The following is a 20,921-nucleotide window of genomic DNA, read 5'->3' on the forward strand; positions in this document are numbered from 1 at the left end:
GTTGTCGGGGCTTAATTATATACGGGCCAATACTGTGGATGTTACGTAGGACCAATGGTTGTAGGCCTACTTCCTTATTCGGGCAAAGCTTTAGGCTGAACTCAGGTCTATCACAGGTTCTTGACTATATCTTCTAGTTCTGCCTATTGCTATTTCTTCATGAATGAAATATTTTGAACATGGATATGTTTTTTGGAGCCTCCGTGGCTCTGAAGGCAGCGCGTCGGCCTCTCACCGCTGGATACCGTGGTTCAAATCCCGGTCACTTCATGTGAGATTTGTGCTGGACAAAGCGGAGGCGGGACAGGTTTTTCTCCGGGTACTCCGCTTTTCCCCGTCAACTAGCATTCCAGCAACACTCTCCATTATCATTTCATAGCATTTATCAGTTATTCATAAATCATCTTAGGAGTGGCGACCCCATTGTAATAATAGCCTATATACTGTATGGGCCGGCCCCGAGGTGTAGGGGTAGCGTGCCTGCCTCTTACCCGGAGGCCCCGGGTTCGATTTCCGGCCAGGTCAGGGATTTTACCTGGACCTGAGGGCTGGTTCGAGGTCCACTCAGCCTACGTGATTAGAATTGAGGAGCTATCTGACAGTGAGATAGCGGCCCCGGTCTAGAAAGCCAAGAATAACGGCCGAGAGGACTCGTCGTGCTGACCACACGACACCTCGTAATCTGCAAGCCTTCGGGCTGAGCAGCGGTCGCTTGGCAGGCCAAGGCCCTTCAAGGGCTGTAGTGCCATGGGGTTTGGTTTTGTATACTGTATGGTTCATTCATTACATCCCTGACGCGGTCAAAGACTGGAAAACAGGTTGTAGGTTTTTTCATATTTTTTTGGACTGGGGGTCCATCTGAAATTAGTGTCATCAATACAGCCCGGATTTTCACGCAAATGCATATTCCTAAATAAGCTACTTACACATGTAAATCTTTGCAAATATTCGTTTTTCACTAATCATTTCGAAACAACAGTACTTTTTCCGTGTATGTTTGCATGTTTTGGCCTTTTAGAGAGAAAAGTCATGCATAATGCATATTTTGGAAATTTTGGATTTAATAGCGAATAATTGGACATTTATATTGGATTATATGACTTTTCTTCTCACTTTGACGCATATATTATGTTAGCTTGCGTGATAGTGCCCTTTTTTGAACATGGGTTTGCAGAATTTGGCACTGTACGTCCACGTTATTTGTCTATTATTGAAACAGAAAGAAAATGTATTCCTGGTATACTACTTGACAACAAAAGTTAGATGCATAGAGGTCCTATAATCCAGTTAGCCACGCACGTTCTCATCTCTTACCTGAGTAAACATTGACATAAGCGGGAAAAAATCCATGTTGACTGCTCTAATCCTTAGAAATAAGGTGTCTCAGTAAAAACTGAACCCTAAATTTTGCTATACTAAATGACTGCTATTTACATTTTTCGTCCATGTTAGACGAAGAAATCAAAACTTGAAACACACTTCTGTGATGCCGCGTTACTTGAGATAGCAGCTTACAAACCTTAGTTTCGCGCTGAATCCTGTTTTGTTTTCCTGGAATTTCCTACCCCGAACTCCGAACTTTCACTGGTCACACGTCTGAGGCCAAAATAATTGAGAAAAGAAGGGAGTTGCAAGGCAGCACACTTACACGCTTCAAATTGTAATTTAGTGTTGGACTGTGCCGTGAAGTGTTGGTATCATACCACCTGTTAAAAGTCTACGAAGAGATCTCGTATCTAAATGGATTGAGGGAAAGGAATTTGTAAGTCCATTCTTTTGCTATTTGTTTAACGTCGCACTAACACATCGAAGGTTTTCGCCGAAGGAAGGGTGGGGGATTGGGAAGGTAGCGGCCGTGGCCTTCATTAAGGTATAGCCTCAGCATTTGCCTGGTGTGAAAATAGGAAACCACGTAAAACCGTCTTGAGGGCTGCCGATAGTGGGGTTCGAACCCACTATCTCCCGAATGCAAGCTCACAACTACGTGACCTTAAGAGTACGGCCACTTGCTCGGTTAAGTTGACTTTAGAAAAGAGATAACTTAACATAGGCCTATACTTCGTCCTAAATGTCTTCATTTGAGTATTAACCTGTCACTTCTTGGGAGGTAGAAAGATCATTTTCTGCATTCAGGAATGATGTGTCAAATAAACGAATTATCTTAAATGAAAAATATCCGTATAAATTAGTTGTTGTACAGCGTTTCAAAAAGAAATCATAATATAACAATGTGGAACTGAATTTTAATAGTGCTTATTGTCTAGTTTATTGTGCATGTTCCGTCATTTGATAGTGCATGGAAATACGGGCTCTTGTCATCAGTTTAGCGTTAACAAGTTAGCGCGGACAGAAAACCGATAACTTGGTAACTAGGCAACCGGTGTTCGTCCTTTGTTTATACGACTGTAAGACTTAGACTTAGTCTTCGTCATCTTTCTCACGTTATTACCGAGTGCCATTTTGTTGTTCTTGAAGGTAATTAAATGAGAGTCCCGGGGCGAAACCTATGCCCTTTTAGTTATCTGTTTCCCTCCTTTGCTCGGATGGTCGTTCGGAGTGCAGAGCTGTCGATCCACGGACCAGCCGTGGCCACTTGCGGGCCGAAGCGAACTTTGCAACCACCTGCCAGAACTGAACTCGTTTTGGGACTTCCTTGTGTGCCCTTCGGGGGCACACAAATGGATAATGAATGGTTGGACCACCGACCGTTAGGTTAGGTTAGGTTAGGTTAGGTTAGGTTAGGTTAGGTTAGGTTAGGTGAGGTCCTATGTCTCATGACGGTTTGTTAGTAATTTCTTGTTTAAGCTCTATTTACGTTGAGAAGTAGTTTAAGGTACAGGCTTACGTCTAAAAATAATTATTTAAAAATTGCATTACATTTTTCTACGCCAAACGGTACTTACCTCGTACTTACGAAACACGCCTCGTATTCCTTGCCACGAGTCGATATGCGTAGAACGATATCGTCTGCAAATCAGATGCTCATTTCTCAAAGGCTTTTCATAATAATCATGTTAACTATTTTTACGGTTTGTGGAGACGCCGAAGTGCCGGAATTTAATTCCACACGGAGAGACTTTTCACTGGAATATATCATTAATAATACAAAAAGTATTATATGTGACAATATACAAAACAATAAACCAAGAAATACTGAACAGGAATTCGAAAGCTTCGTAATTTTATTTTCAAGTGAGAAATCTACTCTGGGATGATAAAATACTCCGAAAAGCTAAACTGACCATGTTCTATACCTAGTTAATTCCAGTTCTCACCTATGGACTCGAAACATTTACCGTATATTACAAGGTATATGGTCCAGTCAACAGAACATCAGAACAATGAACCAAAAGACCAGGAAAGACAAGGTTAGAAACGGAGCAAACTGGAAGGAGGCTGGCATCAAAATACCTGGTACCGAGCTTTCAGAAAGATGCAGGCTACAATGGTTTGGACATGTCATGAGGATGGACGGCACAAAAATAGCAAGAAATTACTTTGACCAAGAAGTAAAAGGGGAGAAGACAATAGGCAGCTCAAGGAACCGACGGTTGAACACAGTTAAATGGAAGGCAAACAACAGCAATGTCAAGTGGGAGGAGATAGAGGAACAGAAACTACACTTTGACAGGAAGAAATGGCGAGCGCTTGCACACCACACCCGGGAAACTGAAGCTGGAAAATGATGATGACAATTAACAACCCTGTTTGAGACAAAATTTGAAAACATCGCCCCCACCGTTACCGGATATTAATCCTGTTTCTATACACGACACACGACATCCGGTGACTTGAATAATAGCAATCACCGGGCAGGTCTCAATATAGAATATTTTCTCGTCTGACTCTAGAGTAGTAAAGCTGTTCATGGATAGAGTTGTGGAGGATAACATGTTTGAGTGCATTTAGAAACTCTGTAATGTAAACAAACAAGGTGTTCGTTATGTATGCGGGTGGTGCAGATTTCTCTGCAATGCAATGTTTGGCGCTGTGTAGAGAGGCCAATCTTTCGATCTGAGTGATGTAATACTGGCACACGAGAGAAACTCGCGTGGGTGTGACAGAGGTCACGCCTATTTACCTGTCAAGATTCTGGCAGAGTTACCTGGTATTTCTGATGATATTATGATGCTATGATGTTCATATATTTCCAAAGAAACCCTTCAAAACATATCATCACTTGAATATTTTAACCGCAGAGGCTCTCGTGTTGAAAGCGTGAGTTGGGGATCATGACGCCTCCAAGTAAGTATGGCATTATTTTCACTTGCGCCATGACTTCCCTTTCAACTTTGCTATCTGACCTCCCTTAGAAAATTATTGTTCTCTTCCGAACAAAATGGTATTAGGTTTCCAAGGCCTAGGGAGCCTTTCATTTTCACGCCTATCGTGACCCGTCACTTTCTAGTGCCAAAAATTCAATGTCAAAGGTTTTGACTTCTTCATTATCCTCATCTGACTATTAGACCTACAACCTGTTTTTCCAGTCAGTGACCGGGTCAGGGATGGAATAAATGAAACCGCCATCTTGCGGCGAGGATAGGAATTGTGCCGGCTGCCGAAGCCTGTCGCACTCCTCTTGGACAATGATTAATGACTGACAGATGAAATGAAATTATATTGGAGAGTGTTGCTGGAATGAAAGACGAAGGGAAAAACCGGAGTACCCGGAGAAAAACCTGCCCCGCCTTCACTTTTTTCAGCACAAATCTCACATGGAGTGACCGGGATTTGAACATGGGACCCAGCGGTGAGAGGCCGACGCGCTGCCGCTTGAGCCACGGAGGCTTCTAGTAAGAGATTAGAATGCAAACTATTATTAGGAAATGTCGACTAGCCCGCTCTTCCGTAATGCTGTGAGAGTAACATGAATTCTAGGGCTTATGATGGACCGTGCACCTACTATTTATGCAACCCTCATAGCATAACCGTTGTGTAGGGTAGACTATACTTGATACCAGCTTAAGTAAGTTTGCCTAAACAACCGGGCTATGCTGAGAAAGGATCGCAGTTTCGTTGAACTTCCACTGAAAATAATAATCATCACCTAACACCAATGAAGGAAAATGTGAAAGTAGAGCAGGGGATGGAGGGGAATAAGAAGAATATAACAAGGAGGAAGGGGGGAGGAGGACAAATAAAAATGAACTTTCCGGACGAACTGGAGGACGAAGAGGAGAGGGAGGAAATACAAAATGAGATGTGTGTGTTGAGAACTACAACAAGATGAATGAGATAAAGGAGGATTATTAAACGAAGTATGAAGAACTAGAATAAGATGAGAAGGTAGAATAATTAGTAAAAAAAAACAAAAGGAGATTTGCTCTATAGATTCACGATGAGGCAACGCAGGCAGTTGCAAGAGCTACGGGAGGAAGAAGAGGCAGAATAAGTAGTAACCGAAGAGGTGTCTCTGAACAACTAGAGTAAGAGGCAGAGACAAAATACTAGTAAATGAAGAAGTGTGCCTCAACTAGAAGAAGACGAGCAAGGAAACACCTGATAAATGAAGAGATGTCTCCATAGGGAGAATAACTAACAGAAGAAGTGTGTCACAAGAATTATAAGGAGAAAATTTTGCCGGAGAAATACGAGAAAGAAATGGAGATGAAGAACCAGAGGAGGAAGAGGGGGAGCTGGAGATCTAGTAACAGAACAGGTGTCTCCGAAGCAGTAGAGAAAAGAAACGAGTGAAGAACTAGAGAAATATTTTTTGTTACAAGTTGTTTTTCCGTTGCACCGATACAGATAGGTCTTATGGCGACGATGGGATAGGGAAGGCCTAGGAATGGGAAGGAGCGACCGTGGCCTTAACTAATGTGCAGCGTCAGCACTTGTCTGAGTCAAAATGGAAAGCCACGGAAAACCATATTCAGGGCTACCTACAGTGGGGTTCGAAACTATTATCTTCCGAATGTAAGCTGATAGCTCCGTGACCCGAACTGCGCAGCTCTCTCTATAGAAACTAAAGGAAGACGCAGAGGCAGAAAGCCAGCAAATGAAGAGGTGTTCCTTAAGAGCTAGAGGAAGAAAATGCCTAATAAATGAAGAAGTGGCTCTGTACAACTTCAGGGAGAAAAACTGGTAACAGAAGAATTGTGTCTCAAGAATTAGGAGGAGAGCTAGTAACAGAAAAGGTTGTCTGAAAACTATAGGGAGGCGAATAACAAGAGGAAGAGAAGATCGAGCAATAGAACAGGTGTCTCTGAAGGGCTAGAGAAAGGAAACAAAGTACTAGAAAATGGAGAAAAGGTGTAGAACTAGTTACAGAAGAACGGGAGGAAGAAACGTAGGTGAAGAACAATAATAAAATGGATGTGTCTGAATAATTAAAGGAAGAAGAACAATTTTTAAATTTTTTGTACCATACCACATGGCACTACAGCCCTAAAGGGCCTTGGCCTACCAAGCGACCGCTGCTCAGCCCGCAGCCCTGCAGATTACGAGGTGTCGTGTGGTCAGCACGACGAATCTTCTCGGCCGTTATTCTCGGCTTTACTATTTGCTTTACGTCTCACCGACACAGATATGTCTTATGGCGACGATGGGATAGGAAAGGCCTAGGAATGGGAAGGAAGCGGCCGTGGCCTTAATTAAGATACAGCCGCAGCATTTGCCTGGTGTGAAAATGGGAAACCACGGAAAACCATCTTTAGGGCTGCCGACAGTGGGGTTCGAACCCACTATCTCCCGGATGCAAGCTCACAGCTGCGCGCCTCTAACCGCACGGCCAACTCGCCCGGTAGAAGAACTAAAGTTGTAGCAGAAGAAGTGAGTCTCAAAAAATTGGGGAATAACTGAAGGTGAATCAACTCAGACAACATGTGTATGAAGAACTAGAGGAAGGAGACGAGATGAAGAACTAGTAATAGAAGAGGTAGGTTTGACCAACTAAAGGAAGAAAAGGAACCGAAGGAATAGTAAATGAAGAGGAGCGTGTGAGAAACCAGAGGAAACAGACTTGTTACAACTCTGAAATGAAAGATGTACAGTCACTACATTTCCACAGCGGCAGGTCAGCTGCAGTGGAGCAACAAAAGGAATCTATTAATCTCAGTACCTGGCCTTGATCTACACTGACATTGAGATATAAGACAGTGTGTGCCTGGACTTGTAAAACATTCACTGCGTCTCAAGGTTCTGCTGGTTGAGTCTGGCCGGAAGCTAGAGATGATATCGACAACTAAGTGGGAACAATAGGATGATGGATTCCAAGTTACTTCAACAGATGTGGGGCTTAGCGTGTACCAGTTTACTCATAAAATTCGTTTCGTCGTAACTTTGTCATTTCTTCTTCTTCTTCGTCGTCGTCGTCGTCGTCGTCGTCGCCGCGAATGGGTCAATTAGGACGACGCGGAATCAACATTTGTTGGCTTTTGCTTTTAGCCCTGTTTTCCTTCATACGTAGTGAATGGGTGTGTTTTCATGTAGGGACCAAACATGCCGTCTAGTCTTTCTGTCACCATTCTTAAAACCCCGTTTGAGTGCGATTTTTCTGATTTCTTCTCGGCCCAGTAGATCTGGTGACCCTAAATCTTCAGGTCTTTCTCTGTTTGTACCAATTGGATCTAGTGGTTTTACTCTTTATTAAGAATGTGTAAATTCTGTGAATCAGTTTGTTTTAGTCCATTCGTTCTAAGCGCCTCGCCCCCTACCCGCCTGCCGCGCTGAGTGGCTCAGACGGTTGAGGCACAGGCCTTCTGACCCCAACTTGGCAAGTTCGATTTTGGCTCAGTCCGGTGGTCTTTGAAGGTAGTGGTAGATTTACTGGCACGTAAAAGAAGAACTGCGGGACAAAATTTCGGCACCTCGGCGTATTATATTATTTTATTATTATTATTATTATTATTATTATTATTATTATTATTATTATTATTATTATTATTATTATTCTAAGTGCCCCCATGAATTGTATTCTTCGCATGCGCATTGCGTCCGTAATTTTGGAGATTCTTTTGTATATTTCCTCATTTGGTTTTGGAAAATCTACTTCATATTTGATTCTCGTTCCTAGGATTTTTCTCATTTTACGTTTTTCCACTTCTAATTGTCCTTTTAGTAGCACTGCCATATGCTACTACTACTACTACTACTACCACAACAACAACAACAACTACTACTACTTTTCTTCGTTTTTCGTATCATTATCTTTATTATTATTATTATTATATTTTATTACGTATAATTCACAATTTTATAATTGGGTTTATGACCTTCTTCGGTACAATGTACATGGAAGAAGTACTATTTAGTACATACGCACATATGCTTCATACATATCGGTATATTCTTACATTGTTGACAAATAAATTTGACAGATATTTATGGGATATTTACTAGACATAAATGGTCAAAATTTGAAGTGGTCGATTTCCATTAGTCCTCTGCATATGGTGCATGGTTCATGCCAATAAACTTCCTTACTATATAGCAAGTGGCCAGGATTGCTGCTTTTTGTAATTCTCTGTAAGTGAGAGGGTGGAGATTAAGGGCTTCAATGCTCCTGTGTAGTGTCTTCGGTATAACACCTTTATATCCAATCACTACTGGAATTATGATAACATTGTTGAGTTTCCACATGGTTTTTATCTCTGTGGCCAGATCTGTGTATTTGGAAATCTTCTCTGTATGTGTTGATTGGAGATTGTGAATATTAGGGCGTACTATGTCAATTATGAAGCAGATTTTCTTGTTTTTATCTACAAAAGTTATATCTGGTCTATTGCAGGTAATAGTTTTATCAGTAATGATACTTCTATTCCAGTAAATTTTGTAATTTTCACTTTCCAAGACATTGGGGTTTGTATTTCCAGTATGCTGTGGTACAACGGATTAGGTTATTTTGTAGGGCTAATTTCTGGTGAATGATTTTTGCAATTTGGTCATGTCTGTACTTGTAGTCCGTGTTTGCCATTAACTGACAACCTGAGGTTATGTGCTGGATGGTTTCTGGAGATGTATTACATCGTCGGCACAGATCTGAATAGACAGACGGATCATGCAGTATATGCTTTCTGTAGTTCCTTGTGGCAATGACTTGATCTTGTATGGCGAACGAGAAGCCCTCTGTTTCTGGGTATATATCTGAGTGTGTCATCCACTCATGCGACGCTTGTTTGTCGATACATGGCTGATTTAACTCATTTGGATACCGTCCATGAAGAGGTTTCTTTTTCCACAGAAGTACCATAATAATAATAATAATAATTATTATTATTATTATCCGAGCTATTTGGCCATACGGTTACGGTCGCTTAACTGTGAGATTGCATTTTTTTAGTCAAAGACTGCAACGTTTCGGTCATAACTCCCCTTAAATAGCATCTAAGATGTAAATTTGAAGAAGCAAGCATTATACAACGAGAGACTAGAATGCACGAATCGCGAAATCAATCCCAGCATATACACTGACTGACAGAGCAAATGCAACACCAAGAAGGAGTGGTCAGAACTTTATGCCAATTGCAGGGTAGACTGACGTCACTGAGGTATGCTCATGATGTGAAATGCGCCGCTGTGCTGCGCACGTAGCGAACGATAAATGGGACACGGCGTTGGCGAATGGCTCACTTCGTACCGTGATTTCTCAGCCGACAGTCATTGTAGAACGTGTTGTCGTGTGCCACAGGACACGTGTATAGCTAAGAATGCCAGGCCGCCGTCAACGGAGGCATTTCCAGCAGACAGACGACTTTACGAGGGGTATGGTGATCGGACTGAGAAGGGCAGGTTGGTCGCTTCGTCAAATCGCAGCCGATACCCATAGGGATGTGTCCACGGTGCAGCGCCTGTGGCGAAGATGGTTGGCGCAGGGACATGTGGCACGTGCGAGGGGTCCAGGCGCAGCCCGAGTGACGTCAGCACGCGAGGATCGGCGCATCCGCACGCCACGTCAACCGCCATTCTTCAGCATGTGCAAGACACCCTGGCTGTTCCAATATCGACCAGAACAATTTCCCGTCGATTGGTTGAAGGAGGCCTGCACTCCCGGCTCCCTGTGTCCGCTCAGAAGACTCCACAGCATAGACGTGCACGCCTGGCATGGTGCCGGGCTAGAGCGACTTGGATGAGAGAATGGCGGAACGTCGTGTTCTCCGATGAGTCACGCTTCTGTTCTGTCAGTGATAGTCACCGCAGACGAGTGTGGCGTCGGCGTGGAGAAAGGTCAAATCCGGCAGTAACTGTGGAGCGCCCTACCGCTAGACAACGCGGCATCATGGTTTGGGGCGCTATTGCGTATGATTCCACGTCACCTCTAGTGCGTATTCAAGGCACGTTAAATGCCCACGGCTACGTGCAGCATGTGCTGCGGCCTGTGGCACTCCCGTACCTTCAGGGGCTGCCCAATGCTCTGTTTCAGCAGGATAATGCCCGCCCACACACTGCTCGCATCTCCCAACAGGCTCTACGAGGTGTACAGATGCTTCCGTGGCCAGCGTACTCTCTGGATATCTCACCAATCGAACACGTGTGGGATCTCATTGGACGCCGTTTGCAAACTCTGCCCCAGCCTCGTATGGACGACCAACTGTGGCAAATGGTTGACAGAGAATGGAGAACCATCCCTCAGGACACCATCCGCACTCTTATTGACTCTGTACCTCGACGTGTTTCTGCGTGCATCGCCGCTCGCGGTGGTCCTACATCCTACTGAGTCGATGCCGTGCGCATTGTGTAACCTGCATATCGGTTTGAAATAAACATCAATTATTCGTCCGTGCCGTCTCTGTTTTTTCCCCAACTTTCATCCCTTTCGAACCACTCCTTCTTGGTGTTGCATTTGCTCTGTCAGTCAGTGTATAAAGAAGGGATAGGTCTAATGATCTAATGATAAAATACTAACGGCCTGTCGCAGCGATAGACTAAAGATGAAACTGAGGATAAAGGAAGCATGAGAAGAGAAATGGAACTCCAGGATACCATTTATTAGCCTTTAAACTTACACTTCCGTTATGACTATACATAAATGAAATTTCTGAACCATGGAAATTTATAGAATTTTCATAACAAAATCTGTTCGCAAGACTTGAATCTATCACATAAATTTGGCCGTATAATGCTCGGCAGTTTGCAGTAGGCAGTGAATCTAAAATGTACCAATGAATCATCCCCTGAATCTTAAAACAGTAAGGACGCTTAGCAGAGAAGGATGCCTTACTGGGTTCATGAAATCATTATCATACCTTTAAGTAGCTCGTTTAGTTGAGGTTGTGGATAATAGACCAAACCATTGTGGCAACACGAATTAAAATGTCCATTTAGCATTTTCGTGGCGAAATGTTTTACATGGCAGCGTATACAGATTTCATTTAACAACCCTACATTGAATAATTCAATGTGTCTTAATAAAGGCTTTCTTGAAATATAGAATATCGTGCGATAAATTCCCTTCTGTTTCTCGCTTATCAGAAAAAGCATGCAGCAGCAACTAACATTCTGGTGATAACATGATTTCACAGAGCAATCTTTCGGACTAACATAGAAAGATCTGCATGGACAACTTTCACAGAGACCTCTATTGGGCTGGCATAGAAATATCGAGGGAGAAAACTTTTATAGGGCCATCTACCGGCGAATACAGTTAACTGCAACGACGTACGCATCATACGTAAATGAAGGAGTTAATGAAATTAATAATACTTTTCTAGTAAGCCTGAGATGGAGACCTTTCTTTTGATGTTTTACACATAGTTTTCTCATAATATTATGTCACATGTATGTATACAATAGATGGGGAAACACTATTATAAATATGCCCTACAGTCTGTATACGTATAAGCCTGAAGCTGATGTAGACACGTTAAATGCTGATGTTAGTGGTGTTTGTTATTGTGCTCGCCAAGTATAACTGGTAATTTTTGTGAAAATGTGTATTCGTGTAGGACAAGGTGCGATCGAGTGTAACTCCCAAATTTTGGCGGGTGTTCAACACAGCAGTAGGTTACCTTTCCTCTGAATGTCAAGCTCTCTTCTTGCTTTCCTATTACGCACACGAAGTGTACACACTTGACTTAAAATGGAAGGATTTGCTAGGAGAAAACTGGACTGATTGTGGGTCAAATAAATAGGCAATTTTGCCATTAAGCTTTGAATGAATACTTTTTATTTTTTACGGTAAGTTTTCAAGTGATCATAAATAAATTATGGAGAAAAGCATCATGTAACTTGTACTTGAAGGCAGGGAAATATTTACAAAGGTACACTTTTGTTAAAATTTCTTCTTAACCGTGGATAAGTGCGGGGGCAGCGATACCAGCACGGGCCAGACCCAAGGGGGCAGCGATACCAGCATGAGCAAGTCCCAAGGGGGCGGCAATACCAGCGCGGGCGAGACCCAAGGGTCCAGCAATACCAACGCCAGCCAGACCCAAGGGGGCGGCAATACCAGCACGGGCAAGACCCAAGGGGGCCGCTGCAATGGCGGGGGCGGCGATGGCAGGTGCGGCTACCTTAGCAACAGCAGCTACAGCAGGTGTCTTGTGTACGACAGCGTTGAATCCGTTGACGGGATCAGCGGTGTACTCTACTGTACGGATCGTGCCGTCAGGTTCAGCCAGGCTGTAACTACCCTGGACAACATCTCCACTACGGCTCTCCTGCTGGTTCTTGGAGTCTCCGGTGAGAGCGTCCTGGACGTCGTAAGCGTAGCTGTACTGTGGGTTAGGGTCGTAGTCGGTGTCGATGGCAGCGGCAGCAACTGGAGCGGCGACAGCCCTGGCGATGGGGGCGGCAATAGCGGCACGGGCAAGTCCCAAGGGGGCGGCCAGAGGAGCACCAGGGGAGAGCACGGCGGGGGCGCCGAGGATACCAGCCTTAGCGACGGCCACGAGGGCGGCGAAGACGACGAACTGTTGGAGATAAAATGTACACAGTGATCAATTATCTAGTAACCGTGTCTGGCGGATGGTGTTTGGCGGCTACTGCCACCTCATCAGCCGGGTAGGTCAGCTGCGAACTGGCCGGGTTGCATCTAGGATGCCACATCAAACAGGAAAAGAAGTGTGTGTAAAGTAGCAGATACTCTGATTGAAAGTTAACGTGGTACTAATTGATCTACATATCTGATTGGTCCTGTTTCACTATTATATTCCTACCATCAGAAAAAATGGTTCAGTTGCAATGAAAATTTATACACAAATAATCGAGATCATTTTACAAGTTGTAGTGGTTATAATCCTTAAAGGAAGTATCCCTCACCGTTATGAACATTATTAGTGAACGAATGCCAAAGTTTTAAAATTTAAACAAAGATAAAGCAGGAGTTCAGAGGACTTAATGGGGTTAATATTCACTTATAGGAAGAGGAATTAGGGATTGGAATAATCAGTTACGGGAAATGTTCGTTATTTTTCCAAGTTGTTCGAAATTATTTAAGAAAAGTATAGGAAAACAACTGATAGGGAGTCTGGCATCTGGGCGACAGATCAGTGATGATTTGAATAAAAGGTACACTATTGAGCTAACAATTCTTTGTAACTTGGACATTATGTGAGTTAGAATCATGGAACTTTGCACACATTTAAATGCATTGTTCTTAGTTTTCAATTAATTTAGACTTTAAAACATTCGCAAAAAACATTTTTTTCATATTTGAATTTTGGTCGTATTGATGTACCTTTTCCACAGCAACGCTGAGGTACTGGACCTTGTAATGTTTTAGTGACATCTAAGAACTTGATGGTTTAATACCTGCAGGCGTTTTTAATTTCATGTCTATTCTGATTTTCGAAAATTTCAATTTGAAAACTTTACCAAAATACATATGTATTAAACTTTAAAGTCCATAAAATGATATATTTTGTAATTTCCTTCCATAAAAATGTGTGAAGGCGTTTAGTCTGCTTCTCTATCAAGTTTCAGATTGATACAATTAGTAGTTCCAAAGAAAAGGTACATTTGTCACGGGGAAAGGAAGTCTAACAAGTGACAATTGAATTTCACAACAGGCAAACTCGCACTGAATCTCTCAAATCGAAATAAAGTTTCCGCGGTAATCAAAATACTTGACCAACCGGAAATGACGCTTCACAGCCTTCTTTAATACTCCTAAGTGTGATACTGTCAACTGCCTGAAAACACAGACATAAGAAGTTCAGTGAAGATTATTAAAAAAAAAACAACGCATTTGTTAGGTACTGAATTCAACTAAATCCTTTTGGGAATATGTTCTCAAAATAATAAGCTAGCAATTTTAAAGAATGAGATATTGAAGGATTTCGTGCACATGTCCCTTTAAAGTAAGAATTTTCAAATTAGGTACCCACGGATAAAAAGAATGCAAATGTTAGAACCAAACGAAGCATACTTGGTCTAGTTTTTCAAGTTTTTCTTCAGTTTTATTTTTGCAAAAATATATTACCGTAGTTATGAAAATAATTTAAGATAATTTTCTCAAGTTCTACTAACAGTGTAATTATTAATGTTCATATGTATAATGCACAACACTCAATGAACATATAATCTTAATTTTCATTGACTGATGCAGGAGATTTTGAGATAATGAACTTTGTTCTCATGAAAATGAAAGTCGAATGATCTTGGCACTGAAACAATATCTAAAAAATGTTAAAGACTTTTTCTATATCTTTAATCGTTTTCCAAGAAAATTATATTACTTGTATTAACATTTTGAAATCAGCCTTAGTATGAATCCACGGCAAGAAATGAATTGTGATTTCTTTTCACTCAAACTTATGTTAGTACCGCTCAGGTTATTGCTTATTTAGTTTTGTGGTGGTGGTTTATGTTCTGACAGGAATTATAACTAAGCAACCATCCTCAGTTATAATAAACGCCGTGGATACCGTCTGTGTGTTCGTGTGAACCAGAGTATTGAGCAGACATTTTATGATGATGGTGAGATTAAATATTGCTTTCCGATTATCAGGCAGTCTAGGGCTCTCTAAAGACTAGGTATGCTCGCCCGCCATTATGGTTCATTCCTGCGCTACGTTGGTAAGGCAGTTGACCGCCCCAACCTTGTATATGCTTCCTTTTTACTGTTCTCCACGCTAGAAAATAACGCTAAACTAACATACTGTAAAAATACTCATTCTCAGCATTACTCAAACGGTTACTCAACATAAATATTAGTATATTTCGTACATTATTGTGTAATTTTCACGCGAGACGGTGATTATAAAAGCAAGGCCGTTGATAATTTGCCATTTAATAAATAAACTAGGCATGTACTCTCACTGGATACACATTAGAAAAAAAACCTTACTAATAAAACAGTTTTATTATTATTATATTATTATTGATAAGTAGAATAGGTTGTTCGTAAGCTATGCGTCGCGGTACCGTCAAATGAAATTAGGGACACCGTGGTATTGATATAGGCTACTGTCATTCTTAAATCGAGGTATTTGACGTGGTAATCGGTCAGTGACGAAGATATATAAATTGTGATATAATATTTTGATACCATATGATCTCAGTTGGTATTTCATACCTGCGTGAAATTGATTCAGCGCTATTTTCAATGTTGTCGAAATAATAAGAATATTCTTCGAACAAAAATAACGCTGAAATGTGTACGAAGACGAACACACCCAAGTAGCTGGGATTCTTTAAGTTTATTCCTGTCTTCTAAAATGTAGTCCCTTCTCTTATTTAGTAGTATTTAAAAAATACATTCTATGTGCAAAATAAACTTAATTTTTGGTGAGTGTCATGAATCTAATCTGCTTATGCAGTTGTAATGAACAGGGAATTTTAGTTTATTCAACCGAAAATTCATGAAACAGTCCGGCTCCATGGCTAATTGGTTGGCATGCTGTCCTTTGGTCAGAGGGTCCCGGGTTCGATTCCCGGCAGGGTCGGGAATTTTAAACATAATTGGTTAATTTCGCTGGCACGGGGGCTGAGTGTATGTGTCGTTTTCATCATAATTGCATCCTCATCACGACGCGTAGGTCACCTACGGGTGTCAAAACAAAAAGACCTGCATCTGGCGAGCCGAACTTGCCCTCGGACACTCCCGGCACTAAAAGCCATACGCCATTTCATTTCATTTTTTTCATGAAACAAATGTTATATTATTATAAACTACATTCGGGAAGAAAATAGGAATAGTGTAAATACTTCTATAGCTGAATCTTCTCTCCCAACCTGAATTATTGCACTGATAATCAGATACCAGTGACTTGTAAGGGGATTGACCCAAATATTGATCATTTTGACTTTGGCAAAGTTAGCAGTATATTTTTTCACAGAGATTCCTCTGGTTTTAGCAGAAGTAGTATTATTTTTCAACACGACTCACCTTATTAAACTTCAAAGAGTTACAACATTGGTTAACTTGCTCAGGCAGCACATTTAAAAAATATACGATATTTAAGTAATACTTTACAAATTGAATGTCTCCTTTTATTACAGTATTTAAAAAACAATAACATTCCATTCTTTGTTTACATTTTTATCTTTTCCGAAGAATACCCATGCATTTTACCTCGTTTCCGTACATTCTTGTTAGTCAGCATAGGATCAAATTTTGAAGAAGTGTCTAACATTTTTTCGTTTAAATTGCAGCACGTTGGAGAACATGTACTGGTCGATTTATCATTCAAAATTTTCTCAGTTACAAGATTTGCACCATTTTGCATTGTATAATGCTTATAGTCCTATAGAAGACCTCACAGTTACAAATTAATGTCATAACTTCTCAATTGAATTTCCTTAGACTACCCAAATTTTTTTAAAAAAAGTACGAATGTTTTAGAGCCTGCTTCAGAAAGCTCATAGTTTAAAACCTGTCAGCAAATAGGCCTACCACAGATCTTGGTTTTCAATAATGTATTTCTTGTACTACGGTACCACCAACATTAAACAAATTATTTGTTATATGAAGTTAGTTTTGACAATTACCGTAATTGTGGTGTTTGGATGTTGAACTCCTGTTGCCGCACTTTGGGGGCAGAACTTAATATTGAATGATCAGTGTGACTGAATTAAAGAGGTGTAGGCCTAGTAATGTCAATGGGAGCTGGGTGCAGGTTTAAGTCAGCAGCTGAAATAGGTGTAAAACAGAGGCAGTGGAGGAATAATACAGACCAGAAGGGAATTTTAACAACCTGTATCCCGCAGTAGAGACGCTACTACTACTACTACTACTACTACTACACCCACCATTATGTAATAAATATCCCCACGAATATAGCACTATTCTGTCCATGCACGCGGTGAATAAAGCAATACGTTCAATGTGACGAAGTGAGCGCTCGTAGGAGAAATTAGAGTTTGATCACATGGCCCAATGCGCATGTATGAACCAAAATGGCGGCTAAGCATACCCATCTTATAGAGCCTTAAGGCAGTCAACAACGTCACCCATCCTGGTAATGGGCAAGACTGCTGGTGTTAACGATTTAGACCCTAAGGAACGACATTCTTCTTTCCTGCCGCAGAAGTACCCATAAAATGGGCACTCCCAAGTTCGCTCGGAGAGAATGGACCAATTACGGAAGCGGTGTTTAGACGATATCTACGGTTAAACCATGCCTAAGTATGGCTGACGCATTGCAGATACGTTATTTATCACTTAGGCACTGTCTTCAACCCGTCATGTTTAAACACTGCTGAGAGCACTGTTTAACCTCAAACGACAGGAGTGAATCACAATCAGAGGTTATGTACCAAGATAAACATTTAATTTGTATTTTCATTTTGAGACGATTCCGGGAAGAAAGGTTAGACCGACGGCCTCTCTGTGGGTCGCCCCCTGCTAAATCGCTGCAATTCATTTGACATGTAGGGGGAGATAGATCTTAAAATAAGGTTTCGCTTTTAAAGAGACTTGTTTCTTGAGACTGACAAAGGGACTGTCCCGTAACTGTCAACTTCATGGCAACCGATATACTTTATTGTATATATGGGGTAATTTCCATGGAATTATAGGTCACGTCAACTACATACATGTCAGAATTACGTGTCCCTATAGTCAGAGGGCTGTGACATACATCAACCGGGAGGGATTCGCTTATATTTACTGCCAAGTGAACACACATAATAGTGAAAACTAAAAAGTATGTTTATGTGGTTTTTATATATATAATAGTATTTTTCGGCAACTATCAGATAGGAAAAGGCAAATGGTGGTGATGGTGGTGATTACTATTTAATTAAAGGAAGAAGAGGCCTGGTATTTGCCTGGTGTAAGGAATGAAACTACGGAAAACAATCTTCAGGGCTGCCGATGATGCGTTTCGAACCTACGATCTCCAGAATGCAAGCTATATCTATATGACCCGCACAACACACTCGGTTACACATTACTATTGCTTAATCTTCCCTTCGTCGAAAGTACCGCATTTATAAGCAGATTACACTCACTGTAACAACGCTATATTCAAAGCTACACTTTCCCGTACGGTGGCGTGTCGCTTTAGTGACGATAATATTATGAGATTTAATTTCCACAGAAAGCGATACTCTTATCTGTGGGAAAGTCATGCTCATGCTTAGCCATATTTGAGTAATGTATAGGAAGACAAACAGCTGAATGGCGTTCGGCGCGCGCATCGGCGAATTTCATTGGTTGCGACAGGCAAATCGTTGCATGAAAGATACTTGTATCTCCATTTTCAAACCGATATTGGAATTTTAAATGATGTCTAGTTAAACATCCGCTAAACATTGTTTATGCAATGGAAGATCGTGCTCGATTTAGACGTTGTTTAGGTAAACGTTGTCTAAGGATTAAAACTAGTCATCGTCTCTACACTCGGCCCAAAATGTCTGACGTTCTTGTACCAGATCTAATGGCACTTCACTTTTCCTTACGGCAGCCTCAGCAGTTCGTTTCCATGTCGCCTTAGGACGCCTTCTTCCTCTCTTCGGCTCTTCGATGACAAGAGCTTGCTGTACTAAATGGTGTCTTCATTGCTTATTCTGACGTGATCATAACAGCGGAGCTGTTTTTCCTCCATCTTTGAAACTCTAACTTTGAAAGATACTTGCTCACTTTGTCATGCAGAGTGAATCCCGCGGACCGTCTCAACATCGGAATCTCTGTCAAATACATTACTTGGTCATGCTTTTTCTGCCTTGCCCAACATTCGGAGCTGTACATGAGGGCAGGCCGGGCAGTGGTTTTGTACACTTTGCCCTTTAATTTGACTGGCACCCGCTTATCAAAAAGAACACCAGTAGGAGACCGCCATTTCATACAACCATCACTGATGTGGTGATTAACATCTGCGTCGATATTACCATCAGATGTGATGACTGATCCAAGATATTTGAACCTGTCGGTCAACAGTGAGTGAAAAACGACATGTCGTGAAGAACTAAAGAAGAAAGTTGCCATAGTCGATGGTAGTGTTAAAGTTTCAGTTCGGAGGTTTCGAACATTGTGGGTTCATGATAGGAGCTCGCAGATTCAGAGATATCTAGTGTTTAGATTGTAAATTGCAGGAATGTTGGAGGCAGGACAATTAACCGAGCCTCAGAGCCATAGGAATTAAGTGGGCTTAAAATTCTAAGACTCCGTCGAGAATCGAACCCAGAACCCCACGGTAGGAAGAGCAGAATGGCGACCATTCAGTCAAGGATCAATAAGTGACGGGTTACAGTAGTGTGGGATTAAGACGGAAGCACGAGAATATGGTCTAAGCCTGATGATCCATCATATTCTTAGAGTTTACACGGTATCTTAATTCATCATGTATGAATTTCCAACATATACTGTGATAAGTGAAAGAAATAACCTTTTACATTTTTGAAATTAGATTTAGTACGATGTATGTCATGCCTAACACGCTGGGCGCCAATTTTTGTTGTTGTTGTTGTTGAAATTTTGTACTGTGGGGCGAAACTTTACTTTTATCCTCAGCATGCGGTGGTCTAGCGGAAAACCAACAAATACTCACCAGTGTCCGCCGTGACATTCAACATGTTAAGAACTGATGTTACCGGGCGAGTTGGCCGTGCGGTTAGCGCCGCGCAGCTGTGAGCTTGCATCCGGGAGATAGTGGGTTCGAACCCCAGTGTCGGCAGCCCTGAAGATGGTTTTCCGTGGTTTCCCATTTTCACACCAGGCAAATGCTGTGCTTTAATTAAGGCCACGGTCGCTTCCTTCCCATTCCTAGGCTTTTCCTGTCCCATCGTCGCCATAAGATCTATCTGCGGCGTCGGTGTGACGTAAAGCAAATAGCAAAAATAAACTGATGTTATTCCTTTTTTGGTTGTTGTTGTTGTCATTTCCTAGTCTACCACACGAAAGCATTCAACCATGAACAAAAAAAAAAAAACCACATCTGCGGTGCTCGCCGCAATAACACTGTAACCTTGATTAGGTTTTTCTTCCATTTTCTACATCATTGGTGTTGTTTCCTCCGCTTGTGTAAGTACAAAATTCTGCTATCAATATAGACCGTGGAATGGAACATTAGAGTTGCCGATCACTTACGGGGTTATCGCATGCAGTTGGTAGGTTGCATTACGTTCAATGGCTAGCTGTACAAGGGTAATTAAATTTGTGTTTGTAAGATATTATCTGAAGTAGCTTGGAACTATTTTAATTACAAAAGCAAAGTCATGTGAGGCCGCCTGGGCGAGGTACTGGTCATTCTACCCAGTTGTAACCCCGACCAAGAGTCTGAAGCTCCAGGAAACTGCCCTTGAGGCGGTAGAGGTGCGATCCCTCGCTGAGTCCGAGGGAAAGCCGAACCTGGAGGGTGAACAGATGATGATGATGAAGTAAAGTCATCTCCGTACAGGTGATGAAGACCCTTGGACGGGTGGAAGGAAAAGGCTTCCACTATCCGTAACCTCGGCACTTGATTGGGTAGAGTGATTAGCTGTACACCCAGCCACCCTTGTCCCTAGGAATTAACCTGGTATTCATTTTTGGTGTAGGCTGAGTGAACCTCAGGACCATATGCACCTTCGGAAGTGGAAATCTCGCTGACTTTCTTCCG

At 41.8% G+C, this 20,921-nt stretch overlaps 1 protein-coding gene across 1 annotated transcript; it reads right to left on the reverse strand.

Moving 5' to 3' along the window:
• Positions 1 to 12,221: 12,221 nt before the first annotated feature.
• Positions 12,222 to 19,309, reverse strand: LOC136884789 (cuticle protein 18.6-like). The gene is made up of 2 exons (XM_068230035.1): positions 19,028 to 19,309; positions 12,222 to 12,848 (listed from the first exon to the last, which is right to left on the reverse strand). The coding sequence occupies exons 1-2, from the start codon at positions 19,307 to 19,309 to the stop codon at positions 12,222 to 12,224; spliced, it is 909 nt and encodes a 302-aa protein (XP_068086136.1).
• Between the last annotated feature and the right edge of the window lie 1,612 nt (positions 19,310 to 20,921).

This window comes from Anabrus simplex, chromosome 13 (assembly GCF_040414725.1).
Source record: "Anabrus simplex isolate iqAnaSimp1 chromosome 13, ASM4041472v1, whole genome shotgun sequence".
NCBI classification, from domain to species: Eukaryota; Metazoa; Arthropoda; class Insecta; order Orthoptera; family Tettigoniidae; genus Anabrus; species Anabrus simplex.

What these genes read in the sequence shown, in the direction of transcription:
- LOC136884789 (XM_068230035.1), bottom strand. Translation starts at nt 19,309, where the DNA reads ATGGCAACTTTCTTCTTTAGTTCTTCACGACATGTCGTTTTTCACTCA. An exon ending in GGCAGAAAAAGCATGACCAA is followed by an intron (nt 12,849 to 19,027) that starts GTAATGTATTTG and finishes TATCTCCAACAG; the next exon opens with TTCGTCGTCTTCGCCGCCCT.